This window comes from Xyrauchen texanus, chromosome 7 (assembly GCF_025860055.1).
Source record: "Xyrauchen texanus isolate HMW12.3.18 chromosome 7, RBS_HiC_50CHRs, whole genome shotgun sequence".
In the NCBI taxonomy this organism is placed as follows: domain Eukaryota; kingdom Metazoa; phylum Chordata; class Actinopteri; order Cypriniformes; family Catostomidae; genus Xyrauchen; species Xyrauchen texanus.
The window spans coordinates 13,062,746-13,089,820 of record NC_068282.1 but is presented as its reverse complement, the minus strand read 5'-3'; the positions used below and the strand labels follow the sequence as shown (position 1 = coordinate 13,089,820).

Sequence of the window (27,075 nt, the reverse complement as noted above, 5' to 3'; positions counted from 1 at the left end):
GAGCTGTACTTACATTCACACCAACCCGGGAATGAACAAATAAACAGAGCAGAGAGAACATGCCAATTTGCACACTACTTTATGCACACACTTATGCACAGTGTCCCAGCCACAGATTCTGTGGTATGTGTGTGTTGAGGTTAAAGATGAGCACTGTCTGTACTTTAATAAAGAGATACTTGTTCAGACTGGTTATATAATGGTCAGTGAAGTGTGAGCTAAACCAGAGGTTAGGCTGAGCAAATACCACACATCCTTTTCTCATTTTGTTTGTTCATCCTCTTTTCCATCTGAGTTTCATATAAGGGAGAAAATGTAAGTGAATTTGTATATATAACCTTTGTAAATGTGCTAATTAATCATATGATTTCAGCCAGATCTGTCTCCCTTCAGACAGATCCCTGTGGAATGATCTGGATTCTAAACTGAGAAGGGAAATGACATGATAAATAGGGTAAGGAAATAAATATTACCCAAAATGTTTAAACAGTTACACTTTCAAGCCCTTCATCTTCATTTATTTGAGGGTGTTTGCATTTCTCAGTGAGATATGGTCAGTTTGAGCTGCCTTTTTACGTTCCTTTTGACATAAGGCATGATCCACATTTTTCCGTTGCTAATTGTGCAAAGAGTTATACAATTTATTTCAAGGATTATGTAACATTTCTCACTTTAATTTGGCTATCCCGATTCCCTTGGAATTGGTTTACAATTTGAGAAAACAAAATATATGGGTCATGCGTTTCTTACTGAGTCAACACATTTTTAGAAAATTTTTGTGAATATTAGTCACAATCTAAAAAACAAAAACATTTTAATATATTTTTAAGATATTTTAAGCATTTCAATTTAATAAAAAAAAACATTCATCAAATTGACTGGAATAAACTTTAACAAAATCCTATTATAATCTTAAAACTTAAAGGAATATTCTGGGTTCAATAAAAGTTAAGCTCAATCATTTACATTTCATTTACATTTATTCATTTGGCAGACGCATTTATTCAAAGCGACTTACAAGAGTGGAATAAACATCATAAGCGATTCATCTTAAGGAGACAGCAGTACGAAAATTGCTGCATTACAAAGTTTCACTTGCATAAGAATAGTAGTATCCAAGACAGATTAGAGTGCAACAAGAATATACATGTATATACACTGGAAGCAAAACGTTTTAAATAATGTACAGATTTTGCTGTTTGGAAGGAAATTGGTACTTTCATTCACTAAAGTGGCATTCAGCTGATCACAAAGTATAGTCACGACATTACTGATGTAAAAAAACAGCACCATCACTATTCTTTTTTTTTTTTTTATCAAATCTGGATAGGCCCCATTTCCAGCAGCCATCACTCCAACATCTTATTCGTGAGTATTCATGCTAAATTGCTAATTTGGTACTACAAAATCGCTTGCCCTTATATCAAACACAGTTAAAAACTATTTGGTTTGTTAAATGAAGCTTATCATTGTCTTTGTGTTTGTTTTTGAGTTGCCACAGGATGCAATAGACTAGCATGGATTAAGGTCAATATTAGGTCAAAAATGGCAAAAAAGAAACAGCTTTCTCTAGAAACTCATCAGTCAGTCATTGTTTTGAGGAATATGCAATGCTTGAAAGATTTCATACAAATGTGTTCACTACAGTCTTCAAACACATAGGACAACTGGCTCTAACAAGGACAGAAAGAGATGTGGAATGCCGATGTACAACTAAAGAAGAGGATAAGTACATCAGAGTCTCTAGATTAAGAAATTGATGCCTCACATGTCCTCAGCTGACAGCTTCATTGAATTCTAGCCTCTCAACAACAGTTTCATGTACAACAGTAAAGAGAAGACTCAGGGGTGCAGTCCTTATGGGAAGAATTGCAAAGAAAAATACACTTTTGAAACAGAAAAACAAAAGAAAAGGTTAGAGTGGGCAAAGAATCACAGACATTGAACAACAGATATTTGGAAAAGAGTGTTCTGGATCTTAACCCCATTGAGCTTTTGTGGGATCAGCTAGACTGTAAGGTGCGTGAGAAGTGCCCAACAAGACAGCCAAATCTATGGCAAGTGCTACAGGAAGCGTGTGGTATGAGGACTTTTTTCAAATTGCAATACAAATTTTTCACATTATTAATGTCCTGACTATACATTGTGATCTGTTGAATGCCACGTTGGTGAATACAAGTAACAATTTCTTTCCATAAGAGCAAAATATGTACATTATTCCAAACGTTTGTCCACCAGTGTAATTATTATAATTTATTTATGAGTGCATGGTCAAGTGTTCGACAGCATTTGTGGCATAATGTGGATATCCACAAAAATGAATTTCAACTTTGAAAAATTGAGATTACACATTAACAGAGGAAGTGAATGGGGCCAATTTTTGGAGGGTTTAAAGGCAAAAATGTCCATCCAGCCATCCATCCATCTTCAACCGCTCATCCGAAGTCGGGTCGCGGGGGTAGCTGCTCCAGCAGGGGGCCCCAAACTTCCCTATCCCGAGCCACATTAACCAGCTCTGACTGGGGGACCCCGAGGCATTCCCAGGCCAGTGTGGAGATGTAATCTCTCCACCTAGTCCTGGGTCTTCCCAGAGGCCTCCTCCCAGCTGGACGTGCCTGAAACACCTCCCTAGGGAGGCGGCCAGGGGGCATCCTTACCAGATGCCCAAACCACCTCAACTGACTCCTTTCAACGCAAAGGAGCAGCGGCTCTACTCTGAGCTCCTCACGGATGACTGAGCTCCTCACCCTATCTCTAAGGGAGAAGCCCGCCACCCTTATGAGGAAGCCCATTTCGGCCGCTTGTACTCGCGACCTAGTTCTTTCGGTCATGACCCAACCTTCATGACCATAGGTGATGGTAGGAACAAAAATTGACCGGTAGATCGAGAGCTTTGCTTTTCGGCTCAGCTCTCCTTTCGTGACAACGGTGCGATAGAGCGAGTGCAATACCGCCCCCCGCTGCCCCGATTCTCCGGCCAACCTCCCGCTCCATTGTCCCCTCACTCGTGAACAAGACCCTGAGGTACTTGAACTCCTTCACTTGGGGCAAAACCTCATTCCCTACCTGGAGTACGCACTCCATCGGTTTCCTGCTGAGAACAGAAGGCAAAAATGTGAAGCTTATAATTTTATTTATAAGTAATTTTAATTAATTCTTCTTTGCGTTATGCAATTGTAGCAGGGAAGTTGTAAAACTTACAGAAATAGATATTAAGTGATTTTATCACACTAAAATCATGTTAAACATGCATATTGTTTACGTCTTGTGGCCAGGGACTAAAAAAAAGATGTTTTTCATTTTGATTTGATCTGAGCAAAAACAGATTTTTGTTTTCATTCCGGCTGAGAAGTTCCGCAGCCTCCCTTCCAAATGGTTACCGTTAGAGCAAAATAAAATAACTGTTAATAAAATCTTTTGTTTTCGGTTTTCATTCCTTGAAATGTTTTTAGTCCCTGATTGTGGCTATACTTTTGAAACAGTGAGCATTTTAATGTTTACGAATTGTCCCATATTCACTGGAACCCAGATTTTTTATTTTTTTTGTGGTGATCAACATTATCCCACAAATGCTGCCGATTGAGCTTAAAGGAATATTCAAAACAAGTTAAACTCAATCAATAGCAATTGGGGCATAATATTTATTACCGCAAAAATGTATATTGATTAATTTAAAGAAAGAAAAATCTGGGTTACAGTGAGGCTGTAACGTTTGGCAGAAGGAGGCAGACGAGGAGTGGGGATCTAAATGCGGGTTCTTCATTGATCAAGGTGAAAATTAACAGACAGGAACAAAAGAAACATCCACGATGGGAAACAATGAAAAAAAACATGAAAACGTCCAGGGAGCACGAACAGGGTGAAACAGGGCAGAACAGGGCAGAACATAGACTTCCTGACATCTACAAACATCAACGATCAACAGAGGAATGGAGAAACAGCAGGGTTTAAATACACAGGAGACATGATGATAACAAAACGACAATCAGGTGAGAACAATGACACAGGGCTGGCAGTGATGAGGACCGGGAATTATGGGAATTGGAGTTCATGACAGGTGACAAGAGAAACACGGGGCAGACAACAAGGGATCGTAACAAGAGGCACTTACAGGCCAATCCGTAAACATTAAAATACTCACTTTTTCAAAAGAATAGTCACAAGACATAAATGATATGTGTGTATATGTGATTTTAGTGTGATGCAAACCTTTTCTGTGTAAAGTTATAGCCAATTTTACAACTTCGTTTCCATGACGATGTAATGTCAACAAACCATATATCCCTAAATCGTCTCTACAAATGACAATTTAAACAACATTACAGCTCAAATAATACACAAGTTTTAACAGAAGAATTAATGAAAGTGCTTTTATAAAATTGTAAGCTTCACATTTCTGTGTTTAAACCCTCTAAAAATTGGCCCCATTCACTTCCATTGTATGTGCCTCACTTAACCTTTGAATACATTTTTGTGATAATTAATATTGTCAAAAATGCTGTCGATTGAGCTTAACTTGTATTGAACCCGGAACATTCCTTTAACATTTATGCTTTTAAACCCTCCATAAATTGGCCCCATTTACTTTCATTGTAAGTGCCTCACTGTAACTGATTTTTTATTGTTTTTTTTTTTTTGGAGGGAGGATTCAAAGTTTTTGTGGGAATCATTATGTCACAAATGTTGTCAATTGAGCTTAATTTATTTTGAACCCAGAATATTCCTTTAAATATAATTATGTTTTATTCATTTAATTTTGTTTAGAAAGATAGAACAATATATAATCAGAATTAAATGCAAAAACACCTAATAGAGACATCATCCTCTATATGCAGACAACAAACTACTATAACAAGGTAAATTAATCTCAGCATCATTACCCACAAGTGACAGAGAAATGTAGCTGATTCACATCTGTTCCAGATTAGTGGATTTTGTTTCTTCTTTTATTTAGAAGCATCTGAAAGTACACTTAGTGAGTTTCAAAGGTATATGGTGAGTAAAGGCACACACACACACACACACACACACACACACACACACACACACACACACACACACACACACACACACACACACACACACAGGATAGCACAGAGAAAAAAAACTTCAGTGGGCAGAGTACATTATAATGGAATAGATTCCTAACTCCTGCTCAATTCCTTACATCTGTCTGTGGTCCAACACCGAAAATATTTCCTCTATAATGTTGCATACAGAAACAGACCATTTGCGTGCCTCTGAATACCTTTGAATAGTATGTCAGGTCACTTTTCAAATGCCTGAGACATCGTCTTTGTTACATCATGTCTACTGCATGCCATTTTTGACCAGAATGGTTTGGAATCTAAGGTAAATATATAAATGTTTGTCTGATTGTGCATTATAAAAGACTGGGGTCTACTTTACTGATCTTAAAACAATTACATTGCTTTATTGTATTAAAAGTATCTACTTTGCAAGACATTTCAGGCTAATAGCAGAAGTCTCATTAAGTCTCCCGAGCTATGAAATATAGTTTTGCTCTGGGCCAGCTTCATGCAAGGCATCCAGCATCCCTTTCCTTTTTCTTTAACTCTGTTAGTGGACACAGAAGAGCATCAGTTATGTAAAAGCAACCCTTAATCAACAATGCTTCTCTTTCTGCCTGTCGAGGTATTCTACAGGACTGAACTGGTTTTACATTTGACTATTGAATATTCACATTAATGGGAATAATAGAAGAAAATTATTTGTTTTCCCCTACATGTAGTTCTCAGATAAAGGCCTTTTTTACCCAGCAAAGTAACAGATCATTTCCAAGGTTATTTCAATGAATAGAGTCTGACTTTATGTTAAAGTACATGTCATTTGAAATAAACAGAACCATCACATGAGCATTTTGCAACTATTTAGTCTTCTATTAAATAATAAGCAATGTCAACAGATCTGGAGTATTTGTGTATAGACTTTGTTTATCTTGTAATTGGTAAGCTTGACAGAACACACAGAAGTCAACATAGCAGTAGTCTGCTAAATCCTGCTCTATTCTATATGGGAGAGGCATTTACGTCATAGCGGTGCTTATGTAAGATTCTAATTCTTCACTGGCCTGGTTTTCTCTTTCTCTATCTGATTGTGCTCAACACTAAGGGGCATTCATAGCCTATGGCTGGCATTGTCAGGGTCTGTCTATGTCTTAGCCTGCATGACTAAATTCTCCCAATGCCCACAAGAATGTTTTTTTTTTTTATTGTTTCCTTCTTCTGCAAGTTTCTCTTGTAATGCAACAGTGTGATGTTAACTGGTGTGTGAAAACATTATTTTGTCTATGAAATTATTGCAATCCATATGAAGAACCATGAAAACAAAAACACACGTTCACAACTTCTTCGGTTGCTATAGTGATAGTAATTGAATAATTGGGGCCCAGGTCAGGAAGCAGAAAAACTGGTTAATCCGAACATCTGCTAGCTGCCTCGAGACATCACAAGGTCACATATACTACAACACATAGAGACTGTATCACCTTGATATAAAGAGACTGTCTTTTCCCTGAACTAGCAAACACAAACCCCTCACTAAATAATTTAGAAAAAATATGATTAAGGTCAAATTTGAAAAAACTAAACATTACGATTGTAACGCTTGGTGTGGGAGCAGGACAAGACAGACGAGAGGTGCGGATCCAGACGCGGTTTTATTGAACATTAAAGTTAACACAAAACAAACAGGAACAAATGAAAACCTCCACATGGGGAAAACAAAACTAAATCAGGAAAACATCGAGGGTACACGGAACTGGATGAACTAACGGGAAGACAGGCAACGGAGCAAAACATCAACATTGATCAAACAACGATCGACCAGGACTGAACGAAGAACCAGGGTTAAATACAAGAGGAACAAACAAGGGAATGAGGGACACCTGGGGGAAGCAATCAGGGAAGGAGAAGCAATCAGGGGAACACCAATCATAAAAAGAAACTACAGAGGACTACAAAGACCAAACAGGAAACAGGAACTAAACTAAACTTCAAAATGACAGCACAAAACAAAAGTGAACATGACAGAATAAAATAAACTACAAAAACCAAAACAGGAACTAAACTAAACTTCAACATAAAAACACAAAACAAAAGACAACAGTGAACATGACAGAATAAAAGAAACTACAAAAGGACTACAAAAACCAAAACAGGAACTAAACTAAACTTCAACATAAAAACACAAAACAAAAGACAACAGTGAACATGACCGAATAAAAGAAACTACAAAAGGACTACAAAAACCAAAACAGGAACTAAACTAAACTTCAAAATAACAGTACAAAACCAAAAGACAACAGTGAACGTGACAGAATCCCTCCTCAAAAGGACCGGATTCCAGGCGGTCCTAAGAAACAAGAAAATAGAAAAAATAAACAAATTTTCAAGGAGAGAGGGGCTAGAGAAGGGGGAAAACAGACAGACAAAAGGGGGCACAAGGGGCACAGGGACAGTCCAAGGAGGCACAAGGGGAAATTAGGCATTCCATGTAAGGGGCAATCAGGCAGTCCATGTAAGGGGCGATTAGGCAGTCCACGGGGGCACAGGGGGCAATTAGGCAGTCCACGGAGGCACAAAGGGCGGGCAGGCAGACCAGGGAGGCCGAAAAGGCAGGCAGGCAGTCTATGGGGGTGTGAGGTGAGGCCAGGGTCAGGTGGCCTGGGGGGCATCCATCGGGTAGGGACAGGTTTAGGAGGCCAGGGAGGTGGCCACAAGGTAAGGACCGGTTTAGGGGGCCTGGGAGGAGGAGTGGCCACTGAGGAAGTTAGCAGAGCCAAGGAGGACTTCTGAGGCGGAGCAGTCGAAGACTTGGGTGGCGGCGCCGTGGAAGGCGTAGGCGGTGAAGGCACAGAAGGCGGAGCTGAGGGAGCCACTAGAGGTGGAGCCGAGGGAGGCTCAGGAGGTGGAGCCGAGGGAGGTTCAGGAGGCGGAGCTGGGAGAGGCTCGGGAGACTCCGGAGGCGGAGCCGTGGTTGGCAGAGCTGTGGGAGGCTCAGGGGGCGGAGCCGAGGGAGACTCAGGAGGCAGAACTGAGGGAAGCTCAGGAGGCAGAGCAGAGGGAGGCTCAGGAGGCAGGGCCGAGGGAGGCGGAACCATGGAAAACTCTGGAGGCTCAGGGGGCGGAGCCGTGAGAGGCTCACGAGGCAGAGCAGAGGGAGGCTCAGGAGGCGAAGCCGAGGAAGGTGGCGCCGTAGGAGGCTCTAGAGGCGGAGCCCTGGAAGGCCCTGGAGGCGGCGCCGTAGGATTCTTTAGAGGCGGAGGCCTGGAAGGCTCTGGAGGCGGAACCGATGGAGGTGGCGCCGCAGGAGGCTCCAGAGGCGGAGGCCTGGAAGGCTCTGGGGGCGAAGCCCTAGAAGGCTCTGGATGCGGAGCCGTAGGAGGCTTGGGAGGCGGAGCCGTAGGAGGCTCGGGAGGCGGAGCCATAGAAGGCTTTAGATTCTCTGGGAGCAGAGCCGTAAGAGGCTCGGGAGGCGGAGCCGTAGGAGGTTCGGGAGTTCCTGGGAGAAGAGCCGTATGAGACTTGGGAGGCAGAGCCGTTGGAGGCTCGGGAGTCTCTGGGGGTGGAGCCGTAGGAGGCTCGGGAGGCTCAGGATGCTCGGGAGGCGGAGCCCTAGGAGGCTCTGGGGCGGAACCCTGGGAGGCTCGAGAGGAGGAGCCCTGGAAGACTCGAGAGACTTGAGAGGCGGAGCCCTAGGAGGCTCGAGAGACTTGAGAGGTGGAGCCCTAGGAGGCTCGAGAGGTTTGAGAGGCGGAGCCCTGGAAGGCTCGAGAGGAGGAGCCCTAGGAGGCTCGAGAGGCGCTGGCTCTAGGACGGGCACGACCACTGGCGCTGGCTCTTGGACGGTCACGGCCACTGGCGCAGGCTCTTGGACGGTCACGGCCACTGGCGCAGGCTCTTGGACGGTCGAGGCTACAGGCGCCGGCTCAGGGACGGTCGAGGCTACAGGCGCCGGCTCAGGGACGGTCGAGGCTACAGGCGCCGGCTCAGGGACGGTCGAGGCTACAGGCGCCGGCTCAGGGACGGTCGAGGCTACAGGCGCCGGCTCAGGGACGGTCGAGGCTACAGGCGCCGGCTCAGGGACGGTCGAGGCTACAGGCGCCGGCTCAGGGACGGTCGAGGCGACAGGCACTGGCTCACTGACCTCGGAGGCGACAGGCACTGGCTCACTGACCTCGGAGGCGACAGGCACTGGCTGGTTGACCGTGGTATGCGCTGGTACGCTGTTCCTGGTCGGCGTGGCTTCAGGCTCGCTGGTCGTGGCTGGCAAGGGCTCAGGCTCGCTGACCGTGGCTGACGAGGGCTCAGGCTCGCAGACCGGGGCAGGCGTGGGCTCTGGCTCGCAGACCGGGGCAGGCGTGGGCTCTGGCTCGCAGACCGGGGCAGGCGTGGGCTCTGGCTCGCAGACCGGGGCAGGCGTGGGCTCTGGCTCGCAGACCGGGGCAGGCGTGGGCTCTGGCTCGCAGACCGGGGCAGGCGTAGGCTGGGAGGCGGAAGCCAGTCTTCTCTTCCTCCTCCGGGCAGATGAAGTGGACCGTGCAGGCTCAAGGGAATCGACTGGTGTGGGGGTTTGTTCGCTGACTGGTGGAACAGGCGTGATGGGAAGAGCCATGGGTGAGTTGAAGGTCGCCACCGCGGGAGGTGAGGTAGGGTCCTCCTCTGCCACGCCCACAGTGAGTGGCGAGCTGCTGACCAGCAGAGCCTCTTCCACCATCTCCTGCAAAGTCCAGCCGAGCATTGCCGGTGGTAAGCGCTCTATCAGCGACGCGTCCAAATTGCCCCTGAATAAAACCACCAGGGCTGACTCCGGGAAGTCCGACAAGTGTGCCAGCTCCAGGAAGTCCCGGATGTGGTCTTCCACTGGTCGGTCCCCTTGCATCAAACCAAACAGCCGGTAGTTGGCCTGCTGGACCACTGGATCCATTGTTTTGGTCGGTCGTTCTGTAACGCTTGGTGTGGGAGCAGGACAAGACAGACGAGAGGTGCGGATCCAGACGCGGTTTTATTGAACATTAAAGTTAACACAAAACAAACAGGAACAAATGAAAACCTCCACATGGGGAAAACAAAACTAAATCAGGAAAACATCGAGGGTACACGGAACTGGATGAACAAACGGGAAGACAGGCAACGGAGCAAAACATCAACATTGATCAAACAACGATCGACCAGGACTGAACGAAGAACCAGGGTTAAATACAAGAGGAACAAACAAGGGAATGAGGGACACCTGGGGGAAGCAATCAGGGAAGGAGAAGCAATCAGGGGAACACCAATCATAAAAAGAAACTACAGAGGACTACAAAGACCAAACAGGAAACAGGAACTAAACTAAACTTCAACATAAAAACACAAAACAAAAGACAACAGTGAACATGACAGAATAAAAGAAACTACAAAGGACTACAAAAACCAAAACAGGAACTAAACTAAACTTCAAAATAACAGTACAAAACCAAAAGACAACAGTGAACGTGACAAAGATAAACATCATTTACATTTATATTTATGCATTTGGCAGACGTTTTCATCCAAAGCGACTTACAGTACCCTTATTACAGGGACAATCCCCCCAGAGCAACCTGGAGTTAAGTGCCTTGATCAAGGACACAATGGTGGTGGCTGTGGGAATCGAACCAGCAACCTTCTGATTAACAGTTATGTGCTTTAGCCCACTACACCACCACCACTCCATATAAAGGTAGGGATACTAAAAATTAGATCTCTTTCTACCAAAACACTAATTGTAAATGAAATTATTACAGATCATAGTTTGGATGTGCTCTGTTTGACTGAAACCTGGCTTAAACTGGATGAATATTATAATAGCACTCTGAATATTACTTTAAATTAATCTACTCCCTCAGGTTATTGTTATAAAAATGAGCCTCACCTGAAGGGTCAAGCAGGAGGTGTTGCTACAATTTACAGTGAAGTTTTTGGTGTTACTCAGAGGACAGGATATAAGTTTAAGTCTTTTGAACTAATAATGCTTAATGTGACACCATCAGATATAAATAAAAAAATATCTGTCATCTTTTCCCCTTGTTACAGTATATAGATCACCTGGGCTGTTCTCTGATTTCCTTGGTGAATTTGCAAATTTTCTATCAGATCTAGTAGTAGAAAGAGCTTTAATTGTTGGTGACTTCAACATTCACATAGTTAATGAAAATGACACATTGGGATTAGCATTTTTCGATATTCTCAACTCTCTTGTAGTCAGACAAAATGTGAAAGGACCAACTCATCACCATAATCATACACTAGATTTAATTCTGTCATATGGAGTTGATGTTGATACTATAGAAATTCTACCGCAGAACGATGATATCTCAGATCATTACTTAATCTCTTGTTTGCTGCGATCAGCTAATGTCACTCAATCCACACCACATTATCGTTCTGGTAGTACTATTCTTTCAACCACTAAAGATAGCTTCAATAATAATCTTCCAGAATTGTCTCACATACTCAGTAAGCCAAAAAGTCTAGAAGAACTTGACGTAATAACAGAAAATATAAAAACAGTCTTCACTAGCACTTTTGATATTGTCGCCCCCCTTTAATTAAAGAAAATTCAAGAAAAAAAGCCTCACACCATGGTACATGATTACACTCATGCTCTCAAGAGAGGTCATATTTATCAGACCGCTACCACTTTGTATGTGTAAACGAGCAATTGTAAAATAAAAACAAATTTGAGTATGGAGTGCAACAGGGATCAGGTTTAGGGCCTCTGCTTTTCTCCTTATACATGTTTCCCCTGGGAAATATTATCAGGAATTATGGAATATATTCCACTGTTAATCCGACGATAACCAACTTTATAGGCATACACCTAATTTATCCATCAACTCACAATTAGGCTGCCTTAGTTAGGTCTGCCAGAACCAGAAACATCTATCATGATCTATAACTCTGCATGAAATTGAATGACGCTATGCTAATTTTATTCTAGCTGCTTCCATTTCTCAACCTTGGAATTCATATCCCAAGGTTACCAGAGCCAGGCAGATCTATCTCTGTTCCTGCTTGAACTCCACTGCTAAAAAAAAATGCACTTGAGTTGCACTTAAATCTGTTTTGAATGCTATTCTGATGCTAGTAAAACTTTGTAGTATGGCACTTTTCATACAAATGTCTCCTTAAGATGATTTGCTTATGTTTTCCTCTTTTGTAAGTCACTTTGGATAAAAGAGTCTTCCAAATGAATAAATGTAAATGTAAAATGTAAATGTCTCTGACTGATGATGACTAAATGCAGCCGGTGCTTGCCAGACATCCCTTCAGTCTATTACAATGTACTTCATAGGATGAACTGATGCCAACTACAACTGTAAGACATCGGATACTTCATATGCCACTGCCTAAACCTTGGACTTATGATGGATACCACCTATCCTCACCGAAATGACCTGCCGGTTGAACTGCAATGCACCTCATTGATCTCTGCTTGCATCACCTTTGTCTATTGATGGAATGCACTCTTGAAATGGAATACATATTGACATGCACTTGTACAACAATACATAATTTAATTGCCAATAAAAGCCTTCATCAGCCAACTAACAAAGGACAAAGGACTTCTTCAGTTAATCCAGGATGGACTTCAAAGAAATTAGTCATTAATAGTACAGTTCATAAAACATCTTTTTTTATAACACTGGACCTTAATACTTACTTAATGTACTAATCTCAAACCATGACCTGCACTGCATATAAATAACTAATTATTTAGTTTCCCAGAGGCCCACAGGGAGCCTGGTTTCGCCCAAGGTTATTTTTCTCTATTAACCAACATCTTGGAGTTTTGTGATCCTTGCCACAGTCGCCTTCTGCTTGCTCACAGGAGTTCTAAATACAATTATTATTTCATTTTAACACAATTTACAATCATATTTAATCAAACTACACAATGATCACTCTAAGACTTTAAAGATATTACAGTTTCATTATTTTAAAGCATGATTTTCTGTAAAACTGCTTTGAAATTATGTGTGTTGTGAAAAAGTACGGGACAGTACAATACATTACTAAAAATTAACAGGACAATAGGCACAGTGAGAGACAGTGCAGCCAGTACACAGTAATGCAAAAAGATGACAGTTTCTAAAAATGCCTAATGTAAACATAATGTGTTGAGTGTTCTATGCTCATAGCAGTTATTGAGGTAGCAGCCAGTTATAAAGTGACAATAATTAAAGTGCAACTCAGGACACGTGTGTGTGTGTGTGTGTGTGTGTGTGTGTGTGTGTGTCAGTCCAGTCTCTGAGTATTGAGGTGTCTGATGGCTTGGGGGAAGAAGCTGTTACACAATCTTGCCGTAAGGGCCCGAATGCTTTGGTACCTCTTGCCAGATGGCAGTAGGGTGAAGAGTTTGTTTGAGGGGTGTGTGGGGTCATCCACAATGCTGGTTGCTTTGCGGATGCAGTGTTTTTTGTAAATGTCTATAATGGAGGGAAGAGAGACCCCGATCTTCTCAGCTGTCCTCACTATCCTCTGCAGGGCTTTGCGGTCCGAAACGGTGCAAGTCCCAAACCAGGCAGTGTTGCAGCTGCTCAGGATGCTCTCAATAGTCCCTCTATAGAATGAGGTGAGGATGGGGGGTGGGAGATGTGCTTTCCTCAGCCTTCGAAGAAAGTAGAGAAGCTGCTGGGCTTTCTTGGCAATAGAGCTGGTGTTGAGGGACCAGGTGAGGTTCTCCGCCAGGTGAACACCAAGGAATTTGGTGCTCTTGACGATCTCCACAGAGGAGCCGTCGATGTTCAGCGGAGAGTGGTCACTCTGTGCTCTCCTAAAGTCAACAACCATCTTTTTTGTTTTGTCCACATTCAGAGACAGGTTGTTGGCTCTACACCAGTCCGTTAGCCACTGCACCTCCTCTCTGTATGCTGACTCGTCGTTCTTGCTGATGAGCAAGAACTTAATGATGTGGTTCGAGCTGTGCATTGCTGCACAGTCGTGAGTCAGCAGAGTGAACAGCAGTAGACTGAGCACACAGCCCTGGGGGGCCCCAGTGCTCAGTGTGGTGGTGGTGGAGATGCTGTTCCCGATCCGGACTGACTGAGGTCTCCCAGTCAGGAAGTCCAGGATCCAGTTGCAGAGGGAGGTGTCCAGGCCCAGCAGGTTCAGCTTTCCAATCAGGTGCTGAGGAATTATTGTGTTGAATGCTGAGCCTTCGTAAAGCTCATAAAATAATTAATATCACTGTTTCATGTCCTTGTATTTAATTATTTTACATGTAGTTTTGTAAGCTGGATATCGAGCAGATTTCACAAAATAAACACCAACAGAACTATGATGCATACCGGAGGTGCAAATCAGCTGTTCAGTTAGTTCTTTCTTCTCATATAATAACATAATTTCAAAGCAAATCAATATTTCATAAAGTTATTTATTTATTTGGCTAGCAGTCATGTAATAAGCAAGATAATGTACAATCCGGTTATTGCAAAATAAACCTGTTCACCCTGTCAGGATTTATTTTGCGATAACAACCGGCTGACTGTACATTATCCCTTACATAGCACACACACATTTTGCATTAAATAGTCGATTTTCTGTTATATATATATATATATATATATATATATATATATATATATATATATATATAAAATTATCAATACTTTTAAGTATTGAATGAATTTTAAGTATATTTACTCAAATTTATCTCGCTTTGTCTGTAGTCTTGGATTTATTTTTCTACCAAGCTCATCACCATGCATTATGGGATAGCGTACACAAGGAAGCGTATAAATGAAGAAATCTTAGAATTATATAAAAACTCCAATAATGTGCAGGAGCTACAAACCGCCAGCAAAGATAAAGGGATCCCCTAACCCTTTCCCTAACGCTAACCATGTGTGAAAGTGACACCCCCTGTTAGAGTTGGCGCAACCACCTTTTGGAGTAGCAACCGCTCTTCTGAAGTAACCCCACACTCTTTTGGATATTCTGCACCACCATTTGGAGCTCTCCAGCCTGCAGCTATACCTACTTGGAGAATTGGGCCAATAAGGCATCTTAGGAGACAGCATAATTAAGATGCCTGCCTTTTGGAATAGCCTTTGCATTGCAAACACAATGCTTAAAAATGCCACCTCCGGTGGCAGGTCACTAGGCTTTGCAACAGACTAATTGATTACCATTCAGGCCAAAGCAGATGAAAGCAGAAGAAAGAATACTGAAATTGTAGCATCAGACACACTTACTCATAGATAATAAATGTGGTATGGTTGCAAGAGCAAGGTGTTTGAGGCTCACTGGGGGGTGACTTGAAACTAAACACCATTGAGCTGTAATCAAGAAAAATTCCCCTTCTTTAATCATAGAAAAAAGATAATATAGAGAAACACACATATAAGCTTGAACACATTTTTAGAAAAATGTGCCTCAGTTTTGTCATCTTGCATTGGACCTGACGTTGGGAGTTGTGGGTAAAAGGATGATGACTGACAAATTAAATATTTACAAATGTGCTCATGTGTGTCTGTGTGTGAAAGGTATAACCCAGTTCACAGAAAAAGACCAACGAAATTGAGCCATGCTTTGTTCTTAAAATGATAGAACTATTCTTGGGAACACAGAGGAAAAAAGTTAGAATAGAATGAATTGAAATAAAATAGAGTGTAGCCGAGTACCTATACTGAGTATTCAAAAGTTAACTCTTCTGATGAGCCAGCTGCATAGTAGAAACCTATTATTATGCAAGATAAGAAACATATCCCCATATATTTAAGGTTGGAACAGGGACAAATTCCTTTGATTTTTGCTTGACATTTTATGGAAGACAAAATTAGTGCACAGTATCTAGGCCAACATACAATCCCTAGCTTTAGACAAATGAATTAAAAATATGGCACTATTCTGTTTCCAAAGAGATTTCAGTATTACCAAACAGGTCCATTGCCATGGCAACCACTACACTGAATAAGGGGAGATGCTTAACTACACTGAAATACACATCAATCACACAAAAAACATAAACATGAAACTACACATAGATTTGCACATATACCCACTGGCCAATATCTGTTTGCATAAGATGCACGGAGAGAGGCCAGTGAGAGTTTATATTAGATACACTCACTGAGCACTTTATTAGGAACACCTGTACACTTATTCATGCAATTACATAATCAGCTAATTGTATGGTAGCAGTGCAATGCATAAAATCATGCAGATACAGGTCAGGAGCTTTAGTTCATGTTCACATCAACCATCAGAATGGGGAAATATTTGGATCTCAGTGATTTTGACCGTGGGATGATTGTTGGTGCCATGTGGGCTGGTTTGAGTATTTCTGTTCTCAAACCATGTTGAACTTTAAGTTGGAAGGGCTACAACAGCAGATCACCTCAGGCACGTTATTAGGACCATAGTGTTCATAATAAAGTGCTCAGAGTGTATAGTATATAAAAAGTTAAAGCATAAGTTTCAGGGTTGCATATTCTTAATCATATTTTCAATATACCATATAGTATTTGCATATTTTTAAAGAGCATCATTGAGAATGTGTGCCTGCTTTACATTTATGTCACTGTGACCGAGACAAGCACCTGCATATTTAAACAGCCAGTAAAGAGGAAAAGGTTGTAGTGTCATGTGCCGCGTCAGAGCACATTGTGTTAAATGTTTTATCAAGGGCTAGGCACTGTCTCAAGAATTGGATTAACCTGCAATATTTCAAACATTTTGTGTATGAGGTGACAAAAAGTCGTGCTTTGCCTGGCAGTTGATGACTATGAAAGCTAATGCAATGAGCCATAAGTTCCATTAAAGCAGTTAAGAATTTTTGACTTTCTATTGCATTACTTTATTATGGAAGAAAGGATGTCGATTGTAGCAGCTTCAGTCAATGGATTACAACAAATTAGCAGGATAACACTAGGTGCTACAAAGAAAACCTTAAATTTATTAGACACTAGATAAAAGTTACCATTACATTAAAATCTAGGAACATAACTGTAGTTATATCCATAGTAAACATCTAGTCTTCTTTATCCAATCATTCAGTACAGGTTTTATGCATATTGATTTTGAGCTTCACTCTTTCGATTTCTATTGCTGTGTTCAGCATCTACAATTTAGACAGTATAGCTGGCCTTTATGGACTATTAGCAACTTACTGTAACTCTACCTGACAGGACACACCACGTATTGCTTGAAAATAAAATAAACAAAATCAGAATGTAACACAAACAAGTTTTATTTTGCCTCAAACATACATAAGAGGTATTTAAACATATTTATTAATATCATTATTGTAACATTAATAACATGGAATGTAGTCTTTGTCTCTCCATTCACTTTTTCAATGCTTTTTTTTTTTTAAAGTTTATTTAGGAAACATGACAAATAAATAAAGCTTCATTAAAGTCTCTGTAGATCAACTAACTATCTGAATATAGTTCTCTTCACAATGGTAAAAAGTGCAGGGGACGTTCTTGGAGAGTGATACAGTAGTTAACAAGTCTTCCTTCCACCTACTGTTCTTTCTCGTCAAATAGGGAGTGCTCAGGAACAAGAGCAAATCCACGTTCTGGAACCTTCTCAAGGAATAAGCGCAGTCAGTTCCTTTTTCAGAAAATACCTTTTGCATTGCGTTTTATCCTTTAATAAATAAAACAAATAGAGGAACAGCATCAACATCGTAACAGTTCACTGGGATAGTGAGCAAAGCTACAAATCACGGAGTAAACAGGTCATGTGATGTGTTAGCTTCTCAACCCTTTTTAATCCTCTATGCACACAAAAACAAAATTGGCAAAAAGACACCAACAAAAACAAATAAACAGGTTGAGCTTTGAGTCTATTTACTGACTCCCTCTCTCAAAGGATAGAAAGAATTATGAAGAGAAAGAAGTAGTGAGATGAACTTGATTTCCCCATTTTGACACCATGCTGTTTGTTCAGAAAGTGACTGCAAGCGGAGTAGTGGTTTAATCTGAGCTATGGTCCTCTATTTCGGAAATGATGGTGATTAGGTTCTCCAAACCAAAGATGTAGCCACTATCTTGGCCTTCATGGACTATAATGTCCTCCCCATAATGCCTACATGTGGTATGGGCAAAGTCAATCATCCGTACATCCACCATCGGGCCGCTTTCTGACCTGGCCATGTGTCGCACCACAGCGGAGCTGTTGCTAACGGCACCACTGCTGCAAGCTCCACTGTTGCTAGCAGCTCCCGCGCCATGAGGGAAACCAAAAGCACCACCCTCCTCCTCCTCTTCATCCTCCTCCTCCTCCTCCTCCTCCTCATCTTCTTCCTCTTCCTCCTCTTCTGATAGCCCATCCTCTGGGGAGCGGCGGGATCGTGGAGGGTCTCCGTCATAGATTATGAGGAGCGAGCTGGAATAAAATCGGTAGCTTTCGCAGTCCTCCAGGGCTGCTTGCATCTCGCGCAGTCTCCGTAACACTGGCGACAGGAGCTCCCGTCTTAAGCATCTCCCGTCGTGGAAAAACTGAAAAATGGCCTCTTTGAAGCCAGACAGGGTCAGCTTACGGCCGTGGTACTTGTTCATGAACATGAGCTGCCCCGTGTCTGAATGGTAGACCTGTAGAGAAAGTGAAAAGGTGGCAGGATATGAATAAAACTTTGCTTTAAATTGTTTAAGTAGCTAATATTTTCCTTATTTTATCTAGGCTTTCCATAATCGAGTGGTAAACCAAGCAGAATTTACCAATGGCCAATAACTATAGAGATGCGTGTCATTGGTCAATATAAAGCAAATATTCATGATATTGTCTTATACAACTGAATTAAAGCAATTGAGATAGAGGTATATAAAAAAGGTATATTCTGGATTCAATAAGTTAAGCTCAATCGACAGCATCTGTGTATTTTAGAGTGATAAAATCACGTAACTTTTCAGTGTAAACTAATATTAAGTTCTACAACGTAACATCATAAACCCTAAAATTACATTATAAATGAGTATTTAAACAACTTTACAACAAAAATTAATGTAAGTGTATTTGTTAAATTATACGCTTCACATTTCTTCCTTTAAAGCCTGGCCCCATTCACTTCAACTGCAAGTGCCTCACTGTTACCTCGATTTTTTACATTTTTAAAGAAAAGTAGGGACGAGGTGAAATTACATGTATTATGCCACAAATGCTGTCGATTAAGCTTTATTCATAATAAACCAGAATTTTACTTTAAGGCATAATTTTTCATAAAGCGTTGCTGAAACTGCACTACACACATAAAATGTACTTGAAAGAGAAATTGTGCATCTTTTGAGAAGTCGGTTGACTTTGAAACTGACAAGTAAGATCTAATGCTTCTGTTAAATGGCAATGCAGGCTCAGATAATATCAGTCTATCACTATTTGTATCATGTTCTAAAGTAAAGCTAAGCTGACCTGCATGCCACAGAGGCGGACTCCGATGCTGGCTGATGTGCTCTGCTGACACTTTCGGATCTGCACTGCCTTCTTTTCCTCGGATGCGTCATCCCCGTGCTGCCTTGTGCCCATCTTCAAATCAAGCACACATGGAACTGTGTAGCGCCACGTAAGGTTTTCCAACAAAATGAATTCTATAAAGAGGTGCTGGGTTAAGGCAAACAGAATTTTCCCTTTCTTTTTCATATCATACTCCACAATTAACCTTTGTGGTATTGTTGTGTGACAAATGCTGATTGAGCTCTCTGCTAATATTGGCATTCTAGTTGCCAATTTGCATTCGAATAGATGTTCTACCACTTGCTATTGTAAAAAAACGTCCTGCTTGAGAAATTAAAGTAGTTCTATGAAACGTAAAAAAGATTGCTTTGCAACACGTCATAGTATGAATATGTCACTGTTGGGGAAATATTTAATACAATATCTACAAAATAAAAAGATCTATTCTGTGCCAATTCCACATAGACTCTTATCAAAAGGCGGTTGGCCGAAAGGTTTTTTCAGTGGCCAATGCCAATATCTATATATATATAAAAAATACAATTCAATGACATCAAATGAGAGGTGTGCAAAAGACGACTTATATCCAATATTCACTCAATCCACACAACATTAACACTAATTTAATAAGAAAATGTGCATTATTTAGGGACAAGGCTGTCGGCAGAATTTAGAAATGACACAAGGGGCAGATAACACTTCTGTTAATCAGCTAAGACTATCCGTTTGTCAGCAGTTGAAGGATACTGTATTGGTTGCGATGTTTCGCATTCTCCTTCATCCTCTGCAAGTGTTGCTGGTGGCACCTGAGGCTCCAGGGGTTGTGCTTGAGCTGAAGGCCAGCAGCATTGCTCCTCTCCAGGCTGTAGTAGAGTACTTCAGCCTTCTGGAGCCACTCCAGCTCCTCCTCGCGTTTCACACTGTGGGGGAGAGGACAAAGGTGGGTCAGCCAGACAACAGGTTAGGTTTTCAGCAAGACACTCTCCAATGATCAGACTTTAGATACATACATTTATACAGGAAGGGGTTGTATGGTGGGTTATTATCCATGACCCCTAGAATTCCAAATCCCCCATGAGAATAAACACATGCACTCATGCCTTTTCGTCCCCTTTGCCTGTCACACTGATGTCAAGCCTATGTCACTAAGCTATGCTGAAGTTACATAACCTCCTGCTAAACCTTGGCTCACGCCTCACATTTGTACTGTTGGGGTGCCAGGAGTTGAGAGTGCATCTGTTTGGCCCAGCTGGGTGTGCTGTGGGTCAGTGTGCTCAGTGCCGCTACACGAGGACAAGAATGATGTGATGGGTCACATTCCCATTGAGTCAGCCATGTGCTGAACAGGGCCATTATTACAGGAGAACAATGGCTAGTATTATTCAAGAGATGTCCTTCACTAAGAACATTAGTACTCGCTGGGTGGTATGGCATGCGGTTAAAGCTTAGAAAAGATAACCGGAAGGTTACTTGTTTGATCCTCATAAGGAACAAGCCGTGAGCGAACACCATTATGCCCTTGATCAAGGCACTTAACCCCAGCTTCAGGGGGATTGTTTTTGTAACAAGTGTTCTTAGAAGTCCCTAAAGCATTGGCTAATGATAACTTGATTACAAAATGTACTTTTAGTTAAAGCCTTAACTAAATCTTTTGTTTCAGGAGTAAACGCCAAAAGTGAAATGAATTCAACAGTGCAACTCAAAAAAAAAAATCGAGGGTTAAATACATAGTAAGCTTAATCGACAGCAATTGTGGCATAATGTTGATTACCGCAAAAACATTTTTAGACCTGTTCGTCCTTTTCTTTAAAATAAAAAGCAAAAATCGAGGTAACAGTGAGGCACTTACAGTACAATGGAAGTAAATGGGGCCAATTATGGAGGGTTTCAAAACAGAATTTAAAGATTATAATTTTATAAAGATGGAGTGGTGGTGGTGTAGTGGTCTAAAGCACATAACTGGTCATCAGAAGGACACTGGTTCGAACCCCACAGCCACCACCATTGTGTCCTTGAGCAAGGCACTTAACTCCAGGTTGCTCCAGGGGGATTGTCCCTGTAATAAGTGCACTGTAAGTCGCTTTGGATAAAAGCGTCTGCCAAATGCATAAATGTAAATGTAAATAAAGATACTTACATCAATTCTTCTGCTAAAACGTGTGTTTGTGCAGTCATTTTAGTTTCAGGCTGCCAAATTGGATATAACTTTACACAGAAAAGGTTAGTAAGCCATTTATTTACACTAAAATCAAATTGTTTATGTTTTGTGAATATATTTTTTAAAACGTTGAGTATTTTAACATTTATGGGTTGGCCCCATTCAGTTACATTGTAAGTGCCTCACTGAAACCCAGATTTTTGCTTTTTTAAAAGAAAAGTAGGAACAGGTCAAAAATAATGTTTGTGGTAATCAACATTACAATTACCACAAATGCTATCGATTGAGCTCAACTTGTGTTGAAAGAGAAATATTCCTTTAAGGAAAAAAAATTCTGGTGCTTGATTGTGTACTCGTCGGGATGCTTTGTATGGTTGCCAGGGCATTGATCTGCAGTTTCTAGGGTGTTCGGGGTAGTTTTTAGCATTGCCTACAAAAAGTCTCTATGATATTCCTTGTGGCTAGATATGGTTTAGGTCCCTCCCTAAATTAGATTTTTCACCAGTTTTATAATCCATCAGGCAAACATTTTCAGTCCAATGGCTTAGAAAAGATAGTTAACACCTCTCCTCAAAATTTTAGGTATCATTCATGTCCGTAGCACAAATGGTCTGGGGCAAGTCACACACGGAATTAATTTTTCCATACATTGTGCAATCTGTCTCTCAGTGTGCATAATCAAATGTTATAACCCTCTTACCTCTTGTCTTTATCCTTGCGACCATGTCTGGATCTGTCCTTGCTGTAGCTCTCATTGTCCAGCAGCATCTTGCTAACCCACTTCTTCTTCTTCTTATGTTTGGGCTCGAGATCGGCCGAGGGATTCATGTTTTCCAGGTCCCCAAGCTCACTGTGCAGAGGGTATGCAATAAGACACAAATTCCCTTCCTCATCCTCCTCGAAACTTACCGACACCACACCTGCAGAGATAGCGAGGATAGAGATGAGTGGGAAAAAGAAAAAATAAATTAGGTCAAAGGTGAAATTATATCCACTTCACATCAGCGAACAGGAAGCAGTCAGAGATCTGAGCTTGAAGGAAATCTTTAACATCTCTTACCCACTTCTCTTTTTTTTTTGTGCTTAAAAACTTTGCCAGTCTTTAACAAAAGCTACCGAGTCGACAACATGGGCTGCTCCTAACCTGATAGAAATCACAATCCACAATAAACAAATAATCGGACAGAGAAATGTGCAAGAGAGAGAGAGAAACAAAGAGAGCTGGGGGTTGGGGAGAGAGAGAGAGAGAAGGCTAGGAAACAACACCAGCCAATGTAGCACCGCTACGGTGGCTTAACTGCATTGGTTTTCTGAATCTTGCAGTAAACCACATGAAATGTCTTCCGATCAACCAACAAAGAAAAATTCAATCAGCCCATAAATGACATGAGGCTAAAAAAATTATGAAAGCAACACTATTTATTGTCAAATATCAAAACACAACAGTGTATGACACAAATTCATGATTTATATCAAAAGCATCTGTTAAAAAACACAATATGCACCAAAACCTGTAAAAAATTTTAAATCACAGACATGGAAAAGTTTAATATTAAAGGAAGTGTTATACAACCCAGACCAGAAAAACAGTCCTAAACATCCTAATGACGTACACAAGACACTCAGCATTTTTGCATGCTTTAACAAACAAATAAATAAATAAAATAAATGCAAATAAAAATGTTTTGCTTGAAACATAGTATATCTTGGGAAATTACAGAAATTACACTTGGGGGGAATCGAACACACATCCAGATCATATTTCACCCCAAACCCCCACCCACAAAAATTATATCATTATAAAATAAATTAAAAACACATTTTCCCAAAAATTATAATTACGGTTGCACTTTCTATATACATATTTTTTTATAACTCACGTTATTCTTTATGGTGATTTACATTATTGCAGTAAAATAATAATTTTGTGCCAAATTGATGCACACACTAAAAAAATAAAATTATTAAAATTCCCCAATAATAAATAAGCACATTCTAAAGGCAGTAGGACAAATTCTACTATATTTTTGGCACTACAGTCAGTAATGACTTCCCATTCAGGACATTACATAATTTAAAACGGGTTCAACAAAGAAACAAATGCATGCAATAAGATACTACACAGTTCAGAAAATAATGTATTTGAAAACACCATAGGAAATCACCGAGCTGATGCCAAAGCATTATTCTGTTTTGACTTCATGCCCATCCCCCACCCAATACAGAATAGATGCACTGTGCACTTATCACACTGGAAACCAGGGCATTAAAATGATGGCATACAGAGTAAGTGTACAGAGTTCATGTATACAGAGTAAGGGCATATATTTTAGAGTTCCAAGGCTGAGAAAAAAGCAGATGCACATGTCAGTCAATCTATGCTGGTTGAGCTTGTTTTTCCATGTGTATCCTTAGAGCTGAGAGCTAATCTTGAAACCAAAAAGAGAGCGAGTCTGTAATGTCATTTATCTGCAGTCTCTTGGTCCAAAGAGGGACATTTGCCATGTCTTCTCATTAATTTTTTTGCTTTTGTTTTTAGGAATGACAGTAGTCCACACCTAGATATTCTTTCTCAAACAAAATGTTCGCACATAGTTGTATGCGTTAAAAAGTACACAATCTTCTTCGCATGCAATGACTTACCTGACAGGGACCTTTACATTTTAAAACCCACATTTAGGAAACGCACGACTTACAACAGCGGCTCCATGTGGAGAACAGCGAAAAAACGCAGAACTGCAGGCCTTCACTCAATAAGGATGTTTTTTTAGTCAAAATACTGAAAACGCATACACACCGAGAAATATTACGCCATACGCGAAAAACAGTTAAGAAAAGAACATTTAGGAAAGTATTTAATACAGGCAGGAAAACAGAATAAGACGTCAGATTGATACTCACCTCTATACTGCGGTGTAAACTTCCGCATAGCCGAAGGGAGGCTTCTGTAAAACTGGTGCTCCCGGGGGATGAGAGGCTTGCATATCGTCTGCTCGCCGAAGCGAAGCACACACGAATGTCCCCCCACCTGATGTACAAAGGGCTCAAGCAGCACCCCTTTGCCCAAAAACCTCTGCTGCTCTGTCTGCATCCCTTCGATGGCCGGGCTCATCCTCTGGGGGCATTAGACTCTCACTCCTGGTCCAACTGGACACAGCAGACGTGTAGACGGATAAGAAGGACTAGATGAGCCCCACTTGCTATCTCTCTTCCTTTCTTTTTTAATCACCTTCTCGTTTATTCACATACAGCGACGTCGCTGTGCTGTCGAGAACTGCGGTACGTAAACAAATAGAAGCAGGAAGTGCGAGACACGACAGAAGAGGAAAAAGCTCAGTGTTTTGTTTCAAATCCTCTCTTTCTTTGACGGGAATCGTCAAATTCGTACTCTCCTTATTTAATAAGGAGTTCTATGTTTGTTCTAAGGCTGAAGCGTTTAGTATTAAAGCGGTATAAACCGTTTGAGATTCAACCGTTTTCACACACGTTCTGTTCTGACTGACACTGTAATCGCTCATCGAGCTGAGAAAATAGAAACGCTGCATTGTTGTCCCCGCCTCTTAAAAGGAACCGACCAATCAGAGTGCCAGAAATGGTGTTAGGCGGCAACCAGCTGAGATGACAGAAAGCGAACAAAGCGTGATGTAGGCTGGGGGGAGGGGAGGATGTCGAAGGAAGGAAAACAGTCTGGGGTGGAGGGTTGAAGCTGAGAGCTACTCAGCTGTTTTGTCTCCCTGGCCTGTGGCATGGATATAGGGAAACTGGTGATGTGCACACACTCTGTCGGCTCACGAAAGTGCATACAATCACCGAAATAGTCTTTAGTTTCTTAGTCTGAGGTGGAAAAACTGAAAAGATAAAATTTAAATAAATAATCATTACCAAACAGTTAACATTGCAATTTCAAAAAATATTGTTCTCTAATCATTTATTCACCCTAATGTCGTCTTACACTTGGCTTTCTTTCTTCTGTGGAACACAAGAAAATATATTTAGAAGGATGAATGATGTAGTTTTTGTACATGTAAGTCAATGGGTCCAACATTTTCAAGCTCTAAAAATTACACAAAAGCAGCATAAAAGTAATCCATACCATTAAAGTGGTTTGATGCATGTCTTCTGAAACGATGCAATCCATTTTCACTTAAAAGGTTCATTTCTGGCTGCATTTGAAATGTCATTATCATTTCAGAAGACTTGTTAAGTATGTTTCTATGTGTGTGCAAATATATTTTTTGTTTTGTTTGTTTTGTTTTTCCATTTTTGAATCAATGTCTTGTTGTTTATGCATAGTGCTATTTTTTTTACTTAGAACGTATTCGATAACAAATTTTTATTTATATTTTTACGTGTTAGAGTAGTCGTCTACATAATTACTCAAAATGCCCATCCCTATCCCACACGCGTAGGTTCTTGTGTGAACATGCAAGCGAACATGCGTCAAGCGCAAGGGCGTGTGAATGAGCTTCTCTTATGAACCTGCAAAAGAAAGCTGCCCGGAAGTGAACATTTTTGGTAAATGAGGACTACATTTTTGCTTTGTTTGCTTTGTGAGGGATTATGACTTTTAAGTAAATTCTGGTCAATTAAATGGTCAAACTGATTCACAAATTGGTCTGAAGGACTGTACAATCAAAAAGTCATTATCCAACAATCACAAATATCTTCAAAGGTAATTGAAAAGTCATGTGAAGTTATTGGTCAAAAAAGTGTGGGAACTGTATACAGGGCCCAGGTTGAAATGTTTTATGGTAGACTCCATTCTCCCTAGGCCCAATGGAAAGAACATTTAAATCCTAGATGTCAACCACATGTATTTTCCATGAGAAATGTTCATAGAAAAAGATACTTGGATGTAGGATGGATGCATTAACAGAAGGACATTGGCAGTAGAGATGGATCACAGACACAGGGTTTGACTTTATTCTCCCTTTTAATCACCTGCTTGCTGGAACTCACCGGTGGAAAATGGGCCATAGAAAATGAAGGAGAGAAAGACAAACATGAATAACCAGGGACCCCTTATTTATTTAGATATTGAATATTGAATATGAAAATTACATCATAGGTGTTTTTTAAATTCATTTTATTATTGTCTAATAGGAGTATTTACACAATATTAACTGTTTTGTATTTTAATATTTAGCCAAACTTTCCACCATACAGAGATGTGATATTTAAACTTTATTATTACTTATCACACAGCTTAACATGTTTTAGAGTGAGACCCTGGTAATGTCAAAGGGGCACATAATTAATTAATTCATTAATGGAACAAATGCAAATTTGGTTGGTGGTATACTTGTGGATAGGGCTCTAGTGACACAGAAGCTTGACTGTTTGTTCTCAGATACACTGATCTGTGAACTTGAGAGTCCCTGAGAGAACCCTATTACCATTGTACCTTTAAATAGGGTATAACCCCAGGATGAGGTACTGGACTGATGGTGCTGAAATTAGTGATAGCTATGG

The 27,075-nt window shown here is 40.9% G+C and overlaps 1 protein-coding gene across 1 annotated transcript; it reads right to left on the bottom strand.

Annotated features, from left to right (window-relative positions):
* Positions 1-17,010: 17,010 nt before the first annotated feature.
* LOC127646894 (inositol hexakisphosphate kinase 2-like) lies at positions 17,011-25,107 on the bottom strand. The gene is made up of 5 exons (XM_052130844.1): positions 24,505-25,107; positions 22,304-22,523; positions 20,193-20,365; positions 19,404-19,579; positions 17,011-18,589 (listed from the first exon to the last, which is right to left on the bottom strand). Exons 1-5 carry the CDS (start codon positions 24,713-24,715, stop codon positions 17,972-17,974), a joined length of 1,398 nt encoding a protein of 465 aa, XP_051986804.1. The 5' UTR covers positions 24,716-25,107; the 3' UTR covers positions 17,011-17,971.
* Between the last annotated feature and the right edge of the window lie 1,968 nt (positions 25,108-27,075).